General features: G+C 37.4%; 2 protein-coding genes across 5 annotated transcripts in view; one reads left to right on the top strand and one right to left on the bottom strand.

Annotated features, from left to right (window-relative positions):
- The first annotated feature begins 89 nt into the window (after window positions 1-89).
- On the top strand, window positions 90-9,036 carry LOC5576054 (prohibitin-2). Of its 4 annotated transcripts, none has more exons than XM_021845969.1 (6): window positions 90-199; window positions 286-474; window positions 6,529-7,187; window positions 7,257-7,353; window positions 8,701-8,859; window positions 8,924-9,036. In XM_021845969.1, the coding sequence occupies exons 2-6, from the start codon at window positions 342-344 to the stop codon at window positions 8,935-8,937; spliced, it is 1,062 nt and encodes a 353-aa protein (XP_021701661.1). In that variant the 5' UTR covers window positions 90-199; window positions 286-341; the 3' UTR covers window positions 8,938-9,036. The 4 variants fall into 4 exon arrangements, with proteins under 4 accessions (XP_021701661.1, XP_021701660.1, XP_021701662.1 ...); XM_021845968.1 differs by having other exon boundaries at window positions 8,701-8,862; XM_021845970.1 differs by lacking the exons at window positions 8,701-8,859; window positions 8,924-9,036 and adding exons at window positions 7,763-7,807; window positions 8,241-8,553.
- A 9,109-nt stretch (window positions 9,037-18,145) lies between these two features.
- The window catches only part of LOC5578973 (kelch-like protein 17), a 111,663-nt gene continuing 109,883 nt past the window's right edge, over window positions 18,146-19,925 (bottom strand). The window contains exon 10 of the mRNA XM_021845967.1: window positions 18,146-19,912. Within this exon, the coding sequence (XP_021701659.1) occupies window positions 19,702-19,912 (211 nt within the window). The 3' untranslated portion in view covers window positions 18,146-19,701. The remainder of the gene's footprint in view (window positions 19,913-19,925) is intronic.

The raw sequence follows: 19,925 nt of genomic DNA, 5'->3' as shown, positions 1-19,925 counted from the left end.
TCGTTTTGAAAATGTGTGCCTGATTTTATGCAACCCTGCCTAAACTGTTATACAAATGTTGACATTTTCCTTTAATTCAGCGCAGCTGTCAAACAGCCGCTGAATAATTTGATCACTCTCTGTTGCTGAAAGAAAAACCTCAGAAAGTGTGAGATTTTCATTGCATCCATACGTGCTGTTTCTGTGTTCCCGTTTCAATGTAGGTGCAAAATTAAGTCTTAATTTACCGAATTTCATCATAATTCTTGTGCAGCGAGTGTTAAATTATTGTACAACTATTTTCAGCGCGGAAAACTTAAAAAACAGCATACTAATTGCGCAGTGCCTGTCGCAGTTCTAAAATGGCTCAGAGTAAGCTGAACGATTTGGCCGGAAAATTCGGCAAGGGCGGTCCGCCCGGATTGGCGACCGGTTTAAAGCTGCTGGCGGCTGTCGGTGCCGCTGCCTACGGTATCAACAATTCCATGTTCACAGGTAAGGCCGCTGTACGGAATATGAGTGGTTCTTGGAAAGTTTTTGATGTAAGCAACATAACCTTCAAAAACCGCTGGATTTTTTTTGTTGAGGAATGTTTCACATGGAGATTACACAATATAATACATATTGACATAATTCTGAGTAATAATTCCATGGGATAGATCCAAAATATCATAGCACTTCGGTTAAGGTTTGTAAAGTTTTGAAACTGTACCTTCTTTTGTACAACCATGGGAAAACATATTCAAACATTTGTTGTTACATAACATGCCGCTATGGAAGCTATGCACAGCTAACATCTAATCTTGTATTAATGGAAGTGCTGCAGTGAGTTCTGATGCAAAACCTAAAGCTTCCTGAGATAATTACGCGACTATTCAACAGGTTTTTGAAGAACTTCTCAGATTACTCGAGGAAAAGCTTCAGGATTTCTAATGATTTCAGGGCTGGTAGCAGGTCGTCTCTGTTTAGAGATTTGGTCACTATTTCAATGCAAGTCTCTATTTTTATTGAAAGGCCTCTAAAGCCTCTTATTTCAACGAATATGGTATTTAAAGTCACTATTTTTCTTTTTCTCCTTGTATTTTGGTGCAAAATAATGAATTTTTTTTCATTATACACTTCTAGTATGATATTCAATTATTGCGTACTACCAAATGAAATGGGAAGAAACTTGGTTTTTAAATTAATTAAACTCATTACTCTTCTATATCCTTAAAATAAAGAATAAAATAATATGTTAATTAGTCCACAGTCCGGAAGTCTTCTCATCTGTGCCTACCGCAGCCAGTGTTTATAGAACATAAATCCCGTAGGTACGAACAAGTAAAAGGTACCAAAATCATAAAGTGGGATAAAGCAATCCGCTTGAGATAGGTGGACCTAACATACACGTGGTAAAGATGGATAAATTATGGGTGAAATTATGAAAAAAATCCACGTGCTCGGCTGGGATTCGAACTCAGTACTCTTGTATGCTAGATGAGCGCTTTACTAACTAAGCTACCGATTGGTTCGTCAGCATACAAGAGTCCTGGAAATAATAAAACATGTTCAATTAGGCAATCATTCATATTGCCACTGTAAAACAAGATATTTATTCAGCGAATAATGCATTCAATGTTGCAGAGATCTCCATCTACCCAATCAATTTATTGATTTGTTTTGATATATCAATCCTCTCGATGGAATACCCAGGAAAATAATGAGGACATCAATGATCACTTTACACATGTTTAGGTTTAGGTTCAAGCTCGAGGGTTTCTGTTTGATCCCGAGAGCAGAGCACATGGAGAGTATGAAACAGCATGAACCAACGTGTTCGATGTTCATTTGGAAAGACTGCCAAAACATCGTAGAACTCGTAAAAAATTCTAAAAGATCTTGAATTTATATGAACAAATGTCTGCTTTATATATCTAAATGAGGACTATATTTCCACAAAAGGGCAAAGTTCAATAGATTGCCTTCGAAATTATGTGTTAGACATGGGACATGATTGGTTCCTGGAGAAATTGTGCTGGTGAAACTCACAGATCATGGATAGTCAAGATCGATGGTTCATTACCATGAACCAGTACCATCAGTAAATTCTGAAATCCGCCAAATGGAATTCTTAATTAATCTGTCCTTGATTTCAGTAGATTTCCCAACAAATTTGCCAAATATTTTTTTGACTCAGCTTTTCGCCAAGCTCTAAAAGTTTCAAGAAAAATCATCGAAGGATCTTTTCTAAAACCTACCAAACCTACATTTTCGTGTGATCTCTGGAAGAACTTTCAAGAAAATAATAAATTCTCGTAACGATTCCCGTTACGATTTTTTAAAGATATCATAAAAAAATACAATGAATCTAAATGGAAATCTATTCAACATCTCAACAAGAACCCTTCTAGAGATGTTTCAATGATTTTCTTGATATTCTATACCCAGGTACCCAGGAAATCAACGATCATTTTGAAGAACCTAGTTGAAAAAAAGACTAGAAATCGTTAACTATCTCTCTATCAACTCACCAAACAGTCATGACGCAAAGAACGAGTTGACTGCCAGCTGTGCTTCTCTTGGATTTTTTTTCTAGAATGTGTTCTCCGAAATCCAGGGTACACACTTAGATTAAATTACTGGGGTCAGTAAAATTTTACTGGGTTTTGGAACTACTGAAAAAGTCAGTAAAATGAAAACTGTCGCCACGCGTAATTGAAAAGCAAATTTCACCAGTAAAAAATCTCTGTTTTTCGATTTCTGAAATTTTTACCGAACAGATTGAGTGTGTATTTTTCGTATTTTTCTCGACCATTTGTACTTCCCAAATTTTTCATGTTGTTCCCGGATTTTCCGGATGGATGGACACTCAGATTTTTTATTTAAGATCAATTAGAATATTTTTTCATATCTGATTTTGATAATTGAAGACATTTTCAGATCATTTAGTAAAAAACAAGTAGGTATTTTTGCAAACAAGTTTGTGGAAATTAAATAAAAATCACAAAATTTGCTTCTTTTTCGTGAAAATTGAATAAGAAACACCAAATTTCTCTAAATTTTCCGTATGTTGTTTACGCATTTAGAACAAACAGGTAAACAAATATCTTTTTATTGTAGTGCAAACAACTTTGAAATATATCGTTAGATTTCAATGTTTAAGTGTTTCGAAGCCAAACTGCCTATCTTTGAAAATAAATTTTTAATCACCTAAATTTAACCATTCGTCAATCATTTATGTATTTTGGATAATTTCTAGAATTACATTTTTAAACCTTGAAAAATCTGAAAATATTAAATTCCCTGATTTTCCTGTAAATGAGTTGACACTCTGTGTCAACTCTAGAGACACTTCTTTCAAGGAGCAACAACATTTGTTCACTAGTTTACGATGAACATAGGTTTATTCAGAGCTCTTTTATAGCCGCAGAGCTCGCACGAGTATTCAGGTTTGTTTTGGTAACTCGCATTAATTTAGATTTGTCCATAATACCGAAAAACCTACAAAGGTATCCTTAGAGAAATTCCTGCTTGAAATCTTGACGATATTCTGACAATTTTGAAGCAAATCCTTAGAAATCTGTTGAGACCTTACTAGTTCCCTGGGCTTGGGATTATATTTTCCAGGGAGCGATGAATTTTGATAATTGATCGCTGTTGTTAGTAGTTTTGATTAGATGTTGGGTAAATTTCAAAGCAATGGCAACCTTTTTATTACAAAATTTAGATTTTATCTTCTGACCTAAAGATTCTGGTTAAACTACTGTACTATGCAGTTGGGCTGCACTACGCTATCACTCATCAAAATTACTTTCACTTCGGGAAAATATAATTTCAAACTGGCGAGAAGATTACAGACTGAGGGTGGGTTAGGAGCACAATCAGACCCTTGAATGTGCAATGTGGGGTAGTAATTGGGAATGCCATTGACGGTTTGTAATCTTCTACGAGGTTTTCGAAAACCAACAGGGCGCGTGCACCGGGTTGCGGATAGGAGCAAAGGGAGATCAATAGCATCTACCTAAAATAATAGAGCAAAAAGCCGTTCCATGATTAGGTAATGTTAAGCGATCTTCTATGGTGTTCTAGTACTATAAAATTCTTCACCCACTGGGAATTCTGGCTTTGATAATATCAATAGTGTTAAAAACATAAAATAATACCTAATACTTAATAAGTACAATGTAGCTTTAATGTAGTAATAAATGAAATAAAATCAATTTTCTATACTTGACAAGGTTTTGAAGACAATCAATGAGTGAAAGAACTACCTATTAGAAAAGCCACATCAGCTAAGTCTATACATATACAAATGTTGGTCATAGGGTCATGGCGAGCATTCGATATGTATGTCTATGACTGATTCTGATCTAATAGGGGCACTAGAAGACCACGCGGACAATTTCGAAACAAATTATTTTTATACATCGGTCTTACGTTCCGAAAGGCTCAGCTATGCTGCAAAGTAATTTTATAAGTTATTCATTACTGCTGTTTAATTGTTTATAATTCTAACAAAACTACATAATTAACTCATTACTAATCACTGTTCCTATATTCTCTTTTTCTCTCCTTCTTATCTGTTGCATGATTATGAGCATCACTAATATAATGCATGAGCATGCACAATAAGAATAATTTCAGGATTGAAAGCAGTACATGGATACCTGGATAGAATAGCTTCGAAAAGGGCGCTCAAAATATAATATTTCTGGTCAGGGAAGTATTTCATCAAGGGTATGTAAAATTTTTCCATTATTAACACCTAGATCACATAAACAAATGAACTAATATCAAATATTTTTTAAATATTTTTATATAAATCAGCATCGCCAATCAGTGTAAAAACAGATAAAGTTTGTAAAGCTATCACCATCGATTAAATTGCGCTCTGTATAGTAATGTTCATTCAGTATCAAAATCTCCTAAAGCGTCGCATTGTGCCATCAGCAGCCCTTAGCATCACTCTCATATTGTTATTATTTTGTTGTTTATCAAATTTCTAGAAAGCGATCAGCATATTCTTTCTTACTTGTACAATGGCCGATCTATTTGGAATTTTAATAAGTCAAATCAAACTTCAAAACTCAAATTAAATTGCTTTCAGCACATTTACATTTTGCAGCATTAATCGCATTACTGTGTCAAGTCTTCTCCATTCCCTATACCCTACCCCAACCCTTCTTATCCTTTCCGATGGTGTTCAAGTGGTCCGCATAGACTATTACGGCCATTACCTATCCCTTACCCCGGCTTTGGACTGACTTGCGCTCTCATTGCCCCACCAAACGCTGCAAAATGAAAATGAAAATGAAATCCTTAGAAATCTGTTGAGACCTTACTAGTTAAATTATTTTTCTAAAAAAGATAGGGGCAATAGGGGCAATATGAACATACGGGGCAATATGAGCCACCCCGGTTTTGACCTCAAAAACAGTGTTTTATTGTCTAGTGTCATTATGATCTGCTAAATGATGCCTCAAATAGCTACCACAATAAAAACCGTAAGAATATTCGTTTGAACACTCAAGATATTTACAAAAATGCACAAATTTGTCCTTCGTTATGAAAAGCTTATAATTTTGGCAGTTTTTAATTAAGTCTATAAGACAATTATATTTATAATTCTGGTAAATTTTACCAATCCATTGAAACTTCTGATCATTATGAACAGTTCGTGAGCGAAATTAGATTTGTTCGTAAACAAAATTATTGGAAAACAATATATTATTTTCAAGATGAAAGGGCGGGGCAAAATGAGCCACCTAGATTGAAGCAAAACAAACGATGTTTTGAACATAAAAATGCATTGCCTAAATATACCAGATTTATTTTTACTGCATAGTCATCTTTATGCACCATTACAAGTGGAACACTTTGCTAGAAAATATGTTGAATCAAGTATCGCAATTTAGTACTAGTATAACATGGTCTGTTTACTATGTATTATGTATCTTTAAAATATAAGCCGCTAGAATCAATAATTTCAAGCAAAGCCAATACAATTTGCTTTCCAATAATGTACTCTTCACCACTTACTCTTCTCTATACTGTTTAAATAAAAATCATTCGATTGAATGAGGTGGCTCATACTGCCCCATATGGTTGGTGTTCCAAAAACTTCCTGAAATAATTTGCAAGTTAATGTTAACATTAATTATCGACGTAACATGGAAGATAACATTTTATAGTACAAGTCACTTGCATTTAAACCATAATTTTTGCTGTTTTTCTATGCATTCCATGACGTTTTCCTTAGGCGGCCCATATTGCCCCGATCACCCCTACTTTGGACGAATTGTTAATTTCTAATAAAATTCTCGGGAAAATAATGAAACAATACAATACACAAGCAATACGAACAATAATACTTATTGTCTCAAAATGTTCTTAGTGAAATGCCTTCTCACACTCTATCGACCATTGTACGATTTTTTATCTCCTGGTTCATGTTTAATTTCTTTTTGCTTTATTTGTTCGTGTTGGATCTCCTGTTTTCAGGCAGTTGTCTTTTACAAATAAGCTTAGTTTAGCTGCTTATCTAACAAAGTTTCATTTTGATTCCAGTTGAGGGTGGTCACCGTGCAATCATGTTCAACCGTATCGGTGGTGTTGGTGACGATATCTACAGTGAAGGTCTGCATTTCCGAGTTCCATGGTTCCAGTACCCTATCGTGTACGATATCCGTTCGCGCCCCAGAAAAATCTCGTCTCCCACTGGTTCGAAAGATTTACAGATGGTGAACATTTCTTTGCGAGTGCTTTCTCGCCCAGACGCCCTCCGGTTGCCAATCATGTACCGTCAGCTGGGATTGGATTACGACGAGAAGGTCCTGCCATCGATTTGCAACGAAGTGCTGAAGAGTGTGGTGGCCAAGTTCAATGCCTCACAGCTGATCACCCAGCGTCAGCAGGTTTCGTTGCTGATCCGCCGGGAATTGGTCGAGCGCGCGAAGGATTTCAACATCATTCTGGATGACGTTTCGCTGACCGAGCTGAGCTTCGGCAAGGAATATACGGCCGCCGTCGAAAGCAAACAGGTTGCCCAGCAGGAGGCCCAGAGGGCGGCTTTCCTCGTAGAGCGCGCCAAGCAGGAACGTCAGCAGAAAATCGTGCAGGCTGAGGGAGAAGCCGAGGCCGCGAAAATGTTGGGTCTGGCCGTTAGTCAAAATCCCGGCTACCTGAAGCTGAGGAAGATCCGTGCCGCACAGAACGTTGCCCGAACGGTATGGTTGATTAGGCGTAGGCCCATCTCAAATAAGGCATATTTAACTAACATTCTTTGCTTTTTACAGATTGCAAACTCGCAGAACCGTGTCTACCTCTCCGCCAACAGTCTGATGCTGAACATTTCGGATGCCGAGTTCGACGATATGTCCAAGAAAGTTTCAAGTAAGAAATAGTATGCTATAAGAAAGAGATGATTAATGAAGTTGGTTTAGTTAAGGCCAAAGACGTGCGGTTTTGTGCATTTTATTCGAACATTTTGACGTAACAATCATTATTTAAAAGGAACTGAAATGTGCCGACTGGTGATTCCTTCTAATTTGGTTTATCATCTTTTAAAAATTGTTCGCATCATACTCTGTTTCGATTAGTTGTATATTCGAGAACAAAGTTTGCAATATGGTTTCAAAAAACGTTCGGAATCACTGTTTCGACGCATTTTCTTAGTGTTTTCTAGTCTCAGAATTAGCCGGTTTTGATTTTGCATATTCGTGTAGCTTCATACAACTGAACAATAAACTTATAAAGTAAATCTACCTTCCCTTGTTGTATTGCTTCCCGCTTTCGCAACCAGCCGATGTAAAACCGGAGCACTCGGGTCTATTGGGAACATTGCTAGGTAAATCATTTGAGAAAATATATGGGAGATTACCCTAATAATATTTAAGGTTTTACTGGGGTTTTATGGCAGTCTCCTATGACAAACCATGGTTTTGAAATCCACCCTCGGGGCAAAACGACTTCTTTGGGTTTTTGGTTCTATTTTAGAAGAATTGAGACATTTTCCGTAATATTTTTCTCACTAAACCTCTCGTTTGGGATTCTTTTTATCAGTTCCTGACGAAACAATGTGGGTCGTTTTGTCTCAAAAGAGTATGTTATCCCAGATTACCTTATTCCCTGATTCCTATAACAGGGATCTATGAAGTTTTCATTTGTAGGGTACCCAACTCTGATACTATAACTCTAAAGCACGACGATTATTTTCTAAGTTTCAACTATTTCCATCATTGTTAAAACATCTGTTTTCTCCCTTCTATGTTTCCATCCAGATAAGTAAGTCATCACCCAGTTAGCGTGTATAGTGTACAATCTGTACTGCCTTTCGAGAGAGGAAATCCGATCGTCTTCGACATTCGTGAACGCGGCGGCGACCGTAAACTAGTTGATTATTATGTTCGGTTTCGTTCCGTACGTCCGTTGTTTGCAAGCGAACTGAGAGATAATAAGGGCAGATCAATACGGTGGGCAGAGCAGAATCGCAATAGAGTAAACCATTTTCGGCGATCACCCAAGCATTTCGTTAGTAGTTAAGTCTATATTCCAAAATAAATGCTCTCGCGCAGATGCTGTTTTAAACGGAAACCCGGGTATTCTTTTGCTGGAAGTCTTTGGCTCTTATCTGGATCAAATTTATGATTTCAACAATTTTGTTTAAATTAACGACTAAAATTGTTTATTTTTCTTTTCAAAATTTTCGTTTTTCCTCGTTTATGTTTGACATAAATCCAGCTAAGGGCCAAAGCCGACCATTTCGTGCTATTTCCATTCCGAAATCGTCCGTTTCCGAAACAACCAATGATGTAAGCAAATCTGCCGATGACGATGACCAGGGATATGACGAGAGTTTGATCAAAGTGATCGCAGAACAGACGGCCGAAAGGATCAGTGGTGGTGCTAGCCAGTAAGAGCTCGAAATTGTGACGGAATGACTGTTGTTGTTTTTTAATTTCAGAACCAGAGGAGTAAAGCATTTGTTCTCTTTAAAATGGAGAACCATTTTATGTACAGATACAGAGGGTTGATGTGCAACTAAATTTGCATCGAATATAGATTATTTTTATGAAATAGTTGTACTGTGATTTGCAGTTTAGAAATGAAAGAAATCCATCAAAACATTAAAATCTGTTAAAACTATTGCTCGCAATGTTAGGGTTTTCGTGACTACTAGCTGATACTCAATGTCATTATAAAGATCAGACATTATAAAGATCAGTGAAAAATATGTTTCAATTCGTCAATTGCGGTACTTCTGTTGGTAACGTAATCCGTTGAACGGTCTGTTCGTAGTCGCAACACATCATTTCAGTTTGCGGGGTCTGCACGTGTACCAAGGCGAACATATTTTTCAACAACTTCTCGGTCAGCATAAACTGAGTATCTAAAAGAATTAGGCTTGCTTTTGTCTCTACCTGGTACCTTGAATAGAATCAGAAGAATAGAAGTTTCAGCCCTTAAAATACTTATGAAGTCATCCAATCACCCGGTTATTCAAAAGAAACAATTGTAATGTACCCCTGGGCAAAGTGAAACGAATACCGTAAAACGGGGCGAATAGAAACAAAGCGACCTTCAGTTAAAAATGTGAATATTATGTAATGATAACCTTTAAAAACCTACTGAAATACGTTTTTCCCATTAGTTGAAAAGCAACAGAGTTAGGGACGTTCCGATACATCGGAGTATCGATATTTTGCTTTCGATATTCGAAATTTTCTTCCGATATATCGTGCATTAATATAAGGAAAACAATTGAAGGGTTTTCTTCATTCATAATTCAATTTATGTACCGTAAATTCGGATGAAATTGATCGGTAGGGTAAAATTGATCATCATGTCACACAATTTTATTCTTACAAATAGAGCACCAAAATCAATCAAACTTGTAGTGAATGAAAGTTGTTTGTCTTAACTATTGTCGAATTGTGTGTTGTGAAGTTTTTTTCTGTTAAAGAATATTTATTTCTATGGAAATAGTGTAAAAATGCAAAATCATGTTCGGGCGGGTATTCGAAGACTCTAGTTCTAAAAAAGGATTTGAACATGGTACCATTCTCAAAGCTTGTAAGTTTGCTAAATATATATCCCCAAAACAGATTTTATCATCAAAACTTGTACCAAATTGCTCATTTTGTTGAAATAATTGAATTTCTGTTAGATGTTTGAACATTTCTCTGAAAATTGCCTACATTGAGGCGTTTTCTGCTGTATGTTGAAGCTTAATTATTTAATATTTTCATAAATATTCATTTGTTAGGAATTTAAAAAGCATATTCGGATTCAGTGAGCTCAAATTAAGTAAGTTGAGCAGTTTTCGAAACTAACAATTATTGTATTGATAAGTGATCAATTTCACCCCAAAATGGGATTACCCCGATTTTTTTTATTTTAAAGATAATTTTTAACATTAAAATCACCTTTGTTAGAAAATTTCGGTACATGAGCTAATAAGACTCACCATCGTACTCGTTTTCCTGAATAAAGTTGTTGGGCATAGACAACAGTATAGAAAAAAGATCAGAAAAACCGTCAAAAATGATCAATTTTACCCGAAATTACGATATTTAAAAAAGTCGTTACCATTCGAATTGTACTTTAATGTATCTTAACAGAAAATGTTTATGTCCATATCGGTCAAATTACCAATAATCTTGAGTATTCAAAGATTTTTTTTTTTTTCGAATCTTAGAAAACTAAACGGGCAGCAAAATTCCTAATTGTTTTATTCAGATATATCATATGATATTCCGATATATCGATTCAATATATCGGTGGTATCGATACTTTTATTCGATAATCGATCGATAACTTTGCAATATCGGAACGTCCCTAAACAGAGTACCGCTAGACTACTTTCAAATTAAAAATTTTGCTACATTTCTCATAGAAAAATTCAGAGGAAAATATTGAAATGTCAGTCATTTTTGATAGCTTGAAACATCCGCCATTTTTGCTGATTTCAAAAACGATCGAAAATTAAACTTAATTTTAAAAATTTTATTTTTTTTTCACTAAGTAAATACATGTTGATATTTCTTCTAGATGCACTTAAAAATGTGTTTATTTTTGCATTAAAATGAAAAAAAGTATTGATATTTACTGAACAGTGTTTCATTTCGCCCCATTGCGGGGTGAATAGAAACATACAACATTTTCATAAATCTTTGTACGATATAATTTTTATTTTTTAACAGCAATTGGGGTCTTAGCAAAGGAAGACGCGACCCATATTTAAGGCTAATAAAATTGGTTTTTATCCGCACGGTTTAAGTTGTACACATTCAAACATGTCGGAAAGTGTTTCTATTCGCCCCATTTTACGGTAGGTCAAGATGAGATGTTACGCCAATTTACTTGGTCCATAGCTGTGTCCCTCCAACTTCGATTTTGATCCACGCTCTCCAGATCTTGTTGCATCTGATCAAGCCACCTCGCTCGCTGTGCTCCCCGCCTTCTTGTACCAACCGAATTCGAGGCTAACACCATCTTTGCAGGATTGTTGTCCGGTAGTCTTGCAACATGCCCTGCCCAGCGCACCCTTCCGGCTTTCGCCACCTCCTGGATTTGCCGTAGAGCCTAGCGAGCTCGTGGCTCATTCTCCGCCGCCACACACCGTTCTTCTGAACACCGCCATGGATGGTCCTAAGCACCCTTCGTTCGAACACTACAAGTGCTTGCAGGCAGGGTTGCCACATTAAAATCTGTATTTTTTCTTTGAATTATCTGTATTTCTGTATCCTGGAGCAAAATATATGTATTTTACATCTGTATCCCTGGAAATTAAAGTAGAAATAAGAAAAATAAAATACCAATTATTTGTAACTACAATGCAAAACTGACACACCCAAGTTAATATTTTAAGGTATTCAAAAATGAATATTTTTATTTTTGTTAAAAAAAAATCTGTATAAACTTGTATAGTTTTGGCGGAATCTGTATATCAGTATTTTTCCAAATAATCTGCAATCTGTATATACAGATTCTTGGTTCAAAATATTCGAGAAAATTTGTAAAATACAGATGAAGCTGTATATGTGGCAACCCTGCTTGCAGGTCCTCTTCCAGCATGATCCATGCTTCATGTCCATAGAGGACCACCGGTCTTATAAGCGTTTTGTACATGGTACATTTGGTGCGGGGGTGAATCTTTCTCCATCGCAGCTTCTTCTGGAGCCCATAGTAGGCGCTGATGATGCGTCTCCGTATTTCACGTCTAAGGTGTCGGCCAGGGTAGACACGTCACGCGAAGCGACGCGAAAACTGCACGGGAAGGAATATCAATTATTAATAATGAAATGTCAAACTCCAAAGGATTTTCGCGTCGCTTCGCGTGACGCGTCTACCCTGGCCGACACCTTACGTTTATATCTGAGACGAGACTCGCGAAGACAGTCTTCTTTTTCTGTGATTGCTGAGTTTTTTTTCTTATTATACTTTGTGTTTATACCAATTATGCGCATGCTGTTCAAATCCTCACATGAACCTCTCAGCAAAAAATGATTGAGTTTGCATCACATCGAATCATAAATATCCGTTTGAGTGAAATTTTAAGCCAGCAAACGTAGCAGACATTAGAAATAATTAATCCTCTGCTTAGATTTATCAGCAACTTTGGAAAAAACTGCTCCGCCGACTGAGGTTTTTAATAACAGTTTACTTTGAACACAATACTTTCCACTTTTTCAGCCATAAAAACGGTGGGCTGCATTTGACGTTTCGTGAGAGGGGAAAGTGGGCTGCATATGACGTTGATATTTTTCCTCTTCGTGAGTCTCTCTCATGTCGTTTTCGTTTTTAGGAACTGGGTCGGTGATCAATACATAAACAAACGAACGTCAAGCAAATTGTACTTCGGTCGAACCTGAATCGGGTTGGGGTTGAAACTGTGATTCAGAACGGGTTGCGCCAGTTCCAACCTAGGTTCAAAAACGAATTCGACATCAGGTTTATATCAGCCGTTAACAAGGATCCGAGGTAGACGAACTCATCAACCACCTCAAAAGTATCCCCGTCTATCGTAACACTGCTTCCTAGGCGGGCACTGTCGCGCTCGGTTCCGCCTATCAGCATTTACTTTGTTTTAACGCATTCAACACCAGGCCGACTTTTGTCGCTTCACGTTTCAGGCGAGTGTACAGGTCTGCCACCTTTCCAAATGTTCTGCCGACAATATCTATATCATCCGCGAAGGATCTTGTGGAAATCGTACCTCGGTTATTGAACCCGGCACCTTCGCATGACACCTTCTAGCGCGATGTTGAACAGCAGGCATGAAAGTCCATTACCCTGTCGAAGTCCCTGGCGGGATTCTAACGAACTGGAATGTTCGCCCGAAATCTTCACGCTATTCTGCACACCGTCCATCGTTGCTCATATTAGTCTTGTGAGCTTCCCGGAAAAGCTGTACTCGTCCATGATTTTCAATAGCTCTTCGCAGTCGATGCTATCATAAGCCGCTTTAAAATCGTTGAACAGGTGATGCGTTGGGATTTGGTATTCACGGTATTTCTGGAGGATTTGCCGTACAGTGAAGATTTGGTCCGTCGTCGAGCGGCCGTTGATGAAACCAGCTTGATAACTTCCCACAAACTCATTTGCTATTGATGATAGACGATGGAAGATAATCTGGGATAGCACTTTGTAGGCGGCATTCAGGATAGTGATCGCACGATAGTTTTCACACTCCAGTTTGTCGCCCTTCTTGTAGGTGGGGTATATGATCCCTTGCTTCCACTCCTCGGGCAGCTGTTCCGTTTACCAGATTCTGACAATCAATCCGTGCAGACCCATCTTGATGAGTCCGGCTCCGATACCATCCTTGCCAGCGGCCTTGGCGTTCTTGAGCTTTTGAATAGCATCCTTAACTTCCCCCATCGTGGGAACTGGTTGGTTACCGCTGTCCGCTGTGCTGACGTAGCCATCGCCTTCGCTGTCCTGACCTTCTGTGCCTGTGTTCTCTGCGCCATTCAGCTGTTCATCATAGTGCTGCTTCCACCTTTCGATCACCAGCAGACAGAATCACAAATCGACCACGTTTTGATCGATGGACGGCACTTCTCCGATATAACCGACGTCAGAACCTATTGTGGCGCTAACATTGACTCTGATCACTATCTAGTGATGGTGAAACTGCGCCCAAAACTATCCGTCATCAACAATGTACGGTATCGACGCTCGCCTCGGTACAATCTAGCGCGACTGAAACAACCAGATGTAGCCAATGCGTATGCGCAGCATCTTGAGGCAGCGTTGAAGGATGAGGGCGAGCTCGTTAGGGCCTCTCTTGAGGACTGCTGGAGGACAGAGAAAGCAGACTTAACGACGCTGCCGAAAGCGTTGTCGGATATATGGAACGGAGCTCAAGAAACGATTGGTTCGGCGAAGAGTGCCAGGAGGTTTTGGAGGAGAGGAATGCAGCGCGGGCTGCAATGCTGCAGCATGGTACGCAACAAAACGTGGAACGATACAGACTGAAGCGGAAACAGCAAACCCGCCTATTCCGGAACAAAAAGCGCCGCCTGGAAGAGGTGGAATGCCAAGAGATGGAGTTGCTGTACCGTTCTTAAGAAACGCGGAAGTTCTATCAGAAACTCAACACATCCCGCAAAGGCTTCGTGCCGCGAGCTGAGATGTGCCGGGATAAGGATGGGAGCATCTTGACGGACGGACGCGAGGTGGTTCAAACCTTCGTATCGTGATTGATGGATCTCTGGTTGATGGTACGAAGGTTTTCCATAGTGAAAATAAGTGCCCGGCGAAGTAAGTCACCCACAGGGGCGGGAAGAAACTTGTGTTGGAAAGTGATGTGACTCAGTCGATCGCTAAGCATTTCTCTCAAATCATGTTCGTCCATGCGATTTCTATGAAAAAGTGCAAAGTGGATAATTAAACTGAAGTTATTTACCGAAATACAGTAGTTTTATTGCATTTTTGGTGTACAAGTGTACAAACCATAACAGCTTTCACAAAATTACACTTGGATAATGAATCTATGTTGCAGTTGAATATCCGCCGTAGTGGAACATTTAAAGTTTGATACGACGAATAGTAGCGCTTACGACGAAGAAGAACAAAACCCTATGATCTTTTCAATCCAATGTGATTCGAACTTTGCCCTCGTTGATCCATAGTCGCCTACATGTCTTAGATTTGATTTGAAAAACAATTGAAGCATTTGAAAATAACATAGAAAGACATGATATGTTTTGCTTGAATAAAAGCATACTCATGTATTGTTGTTCGCATTGGTTTTGAGTTTTACTAATCATGCTGGTCAACATTTTAAGTATAAGACACTGAAACTTTTGTACGATTTGTTGTTAATCAAATGTTCAATATTTTACTAAAATGATGGCTACAACCTATGAAAGCTTTCAATCAGTCAATTGTTAAACTTCTTATGTGTTTTAGAACAAAAGCTACTATATTTGCATTTTCAGAGGTTTATTCACTGCCCATACTCGCATATCAGTCCCATATTATATGGGATTCCCTGTACAAATGGGACTGTTATGCGAGTATGGGCAGTTCTGCTCTTATTCAAAACACAAACTTCAAGTGGAATAACAGCTTCTTAGCAGAAATTAATTTTATTCAATTAATGCTTCAACTGAAAATTTGTTCAGCAATTGTTGCTGCTATGCAGCTTGTATTAAACATGTAGGTATCTTAAAAGCTACCAATTGTTCCTTGGGTAAGATATTATAAGGGCCCATTCTCAAATTTCATAACGCTGAAGGGGGTGGGTGGGTGTCCTCGTGATGTTACGGCTCATACAAAATTTGTGAAATATTCATACAAAAAGCGTCACGAGGAGGTGGGTGGGTGTCGAATATGGCCATTTTTTGCGTTATGAAGTTTGTGAATAAACCCTAAGGTAAATCTGGATGAATTCTTGAAGAAATATATGGAAAAGTCTTCGGAGATTCTTACGAGACCTTTGAAAATATCTTGTGACAACTGCTAAAAAAAACTTCTGGAAGAATTCCTGAAGGAGTTTCCTGGAAATGTTTCAAGAGATAAAGTATACTAGAATAATATAATAGTTCCCGAGGAAGAAAAAATAACTCGCAATAGCATACTAATACCATATTTTGGTATCATACCATAATTAGGTATTGTACAGTTGTCAATACCTCAATTTGATTTTATAATGGGGACATTCTTTCCTTTCTACTAAATCACAAAAAAGATCATCATTGAGTGGAATAAGTTATTCTGCTTGTTGTTTGCTGCTCATGGTTAGAGTTTCAATAGTTTACAATTGTCGACTTTAAGAGATTTCCGGTTGTTGCAATGTACAGTACACGTACGAAAGTTTGTTATTCAATTATCCTACATCCATAAGGGTTGTCCGAAAAAAGAGTCTTCCAAAACCTTGTCGGCGGAATGTAAGTGGTTGTAGTTTTGGTTGTTGGTTGTGTGTAGATGCTTAGCAAATCCCTTAGTTGAATGGTTCTATAAATTTGTGGCCCACCTTTCTTGTGTTGTAATATTTGTGGTGGACAGTGATCCGTTCTTTGCTTTGATGCTAGACTAGTTTCATGTTGAGTGGAAAACAAATACCTGGTTAATTTTGGTTATAGCTCTGAACTTCTGTTCAACATTCGTCAATATCGAGTGGCAGTGCTTCGTTTCCTGTTCAATATTCTGAGTTTTCTTTTCTATTGGTATAAGTTTTAAGAACTAATGAGCGTTTTAGTTGTATAATTCCTTTTTGTGTAAGTATTTCGCTGTATGCTTATTTTTTCGAGTTATCTTTAGCCGTATCAAAGCAAATACTTTCATGATATTATTATGAGTAAGATTTAAATCTGTTCATTTGATTCCTCCTAAGAAATCGATCTGGTAGCCTTCCATCTGATAACAATTCAATCGATCCGAGTATGATTCGATGTTTGCGTTTTGCTTTGATAAAATTGATATTTAGCTATGCTTTTTATGCTCTGATAAACGTCAATAGAGTTTTGCACTTCTTGTTTTACTTTTCATCTCAAATATCCTAGTATTGTTTGGACCACATAGTGATATCTTTTTTAAATTTCCCTTAATCTGAATGCTATCTTATCGTTTTACCGATCGATTGTAAGGCTGATTGAATTTGAATTTGCTTTTGCTTTCGAATCGGACATCACCATAAGTAATGCGTGAAGTAGAAGGATCGCTATTGTTGTTTGAACCTGGTACTGGAATTAGGTGGGTTTGTGTGGTACCGTAATCCGGGGTAACATTGATCATTTTTTTGAGTTTTTCTTAAATTTTCCATTTCACAATACAAATGTTACAAGTTTTATATTTTTAAAACAAGTACTGGCACCCACCGCTCCTAACTATATACTTTATTTTGTTTTTCGAAAGATTTAAACATGTTTAAATAAATGTTTTAAGTGATTTTTTTATTCAGCTGATATGGGGTAACATTGATCACCCAAGTAAACAACGTTCGCTAATATTGAAAATGTCGTTACTTACTAAAATCAGGGCCCCTGAAGCCGAATATGAAGACCAAACTCTTACAAGTCATTTACTTTTTGAGTTATTTCAAAATTAAAAACACCTTGAATAGCGGAATACGCCTAAAAGTAGACAATTTCCTAAGGAAAATCTACATTCTTAATAGTAATTAGTTAATGTTGCCTAATTGAATAAACTTATAAAAGATTTGACAACGGAATCGTTTTCGGCGATGCCATATTTAGTATCACCCGCATTTGTCTTGATCACATCGTCTGCACAACTAATGTGAGACATGAATTTTCGGTAGTGTCAGTAAAAATGATAGTAATCATTGTTTCAAAAAGTTGACAAATTTTCGCATGAACTAGACGCAATTTTGCCAAAAACCTTATTTGTCATTAGCTTATGTATATACGAAAGAGAGGCACCATTCATGATTCGAAAATGTTTCATCAATAAATCTTTATTTGAACTTTAAACGAGATGAGTCATCCCGATCAATGTTACCCCGCTGATCAATGTTACCCCGGATTACGGTAGCGTGAACATGGTTTTATAATATTTTTTGTTATTTTCTTAAGGAACATGGAGGTTTTACGAAAAAGCAGGTGCTTAAGGATAGTCACAGGTAGAGCAAGAAGGTGGAATATCACAGATAGTAATGAGAAATTGAGAAGGATTTTTAAATGGAATGTTGAACGTATTGATGAATGCTTTGAAGGAATGATTTTAAATTTTAATTGTTTACTACAAATTTACTACATAGCTACTGTACTCCAAAGTTCCGAATACTGCTTAGAAAGCTACTCCAACATAATCAAATTATAACTACCAATAGATGTTTATCTACAGTACAGATTCAGTATTACAAATCGCCACGAGATATTGATTATTTTTACTTTAACAAATGACGATTTTAGCTATTTATTAGTAAGTATTAAAAACAAAAAAAAATATTTTTAGGCCATTCAACGTTGATTTGAAAAATATCCGAGCAACGACTTATGCTAGTAAAATCAAAATCAAACATTCGGTAGAGCGGATTGAAAATCATGAATTGCAAGTTTTTTCAATAAATCTGTTTGAACAAAGAATACGATCACATTTTGTGCAAGTATGCATTGTATTGCATCGATAAAATAATTATTACTATTCATTTAGGCATACCAATAACAAGATCTAAAACACCATGTGTGTAATATAGTTAGTTTAAAATAAGAAAATGGGCTTTGATGGTAAATCGAAAACCAGTCTCTCCAAAGAGCGGTAAGCATAGCAGCGCCATAGGTAATAGATACTGCTCAGAGGCGACCTAGCATCGGTTGGATCAATAAGAAGTGCCAGAGGGTGACGGATAACAAACATTCTAGAGGACCTAGAGTAACCATCTCAGATTTCACGAGGAAAAGCTAACGAATTTTTTATGTGATTTTTTCTAGGATAACTTCAGAAATCACTTCATACACTCCTCTATAGATTCCATTACCATTTCCGCAGAGTTTCTCAAGAAATTCATTTAGCGATATGTTAGAATTGTTAGAGGAATTTCTCTAGGAAATCTATGAGCGCTCCAATGTTACTACCTCCAATAATTTCCACAGGGATTAATTTGGAAATATTCACAAGATTTTCTGCAGACATTTTTCCACTAATTCTTCCATCGATTTCTTTTCTTGTGACTCTAGGAGACCTCCCAAGAATCCTAGAAGAGCTCTTCCAAGAAAATTCACAAAGTTTTATTGAAGAATTTTTAATGGAATTCTTTCAAAGATTCTTTGTAAGACTTCTCGGGTAAATCTCAGAAAAAAAATCTAAGGAGGAATCTCCGTAGTATTCTACAAAGTTATCCCTTGAGAAATTCCTGAATACCAATTTTGGAGAAGATGTCTCTTTAGAAATTGTTGGATGAACTATTGAAGTTGCCGAATTTTTAAGGAAATTCTAAGGAGATCAGATCAAAGAATCAAAGTATCCAGGAACTACCTTAGTTCACACGTCGTTGTTCGAAAAGTAATCAAAACCAACTGCATGGCGACACCGATTCGAGTTTCACTATGTCTCTGACTAGCTAGTTAATTGAAATTTGTAAATTTCCTACTAGATTCAACTGTTTTATGCGCATACACACTATTCTATTGTTACACGTTACTTCGCTTGAATTCCATTTAACAAACAACTCCTTCACTGGGTTCCATTGGTCGCGGTATTCGAAGTAGTTGTCGCTACTGAACTGGCAACACTCCCACCAACCGGTTCGCCTAGATGTGCTATGATCGGTCATATACTGGTTTGAAGCAAGCCACGTTCCAGATTGAAGCACTCCAGCACCGATGCCCCTATCGAACTACGTCGCGTTAGCATCGAGGTAACAATCGTCCATTTGTTGACCTTCGGCTCGTACCGTTCTACCGAGTTCAGGGATGATGACCCATCGTTTCCTCCCAAAGCGTAAAGGTACCCATTCGCTTCAACGACTTCGTGGGTTGACCTGTGGAATTTGT

Source organism: Aedes aegypti, chromosome 2 (assembly GCF_002204515.2).
Source record: "Aedes aegypti strain LVP_AGWG chromosome 2, AaegL5.0 Primary Assembly, whole genome shotgun sequence".
Taxonomy (NCBI): Eukaryota; Metazoa; Arthropoda; class Insecta; order Diptera; family Culicidae; genus Aedes; species Aedes aegypti.
Note: the sequence above shows the minus strand (reverse complement) of the source record. Positions and strands in the feature narration are given on the sequence as shown.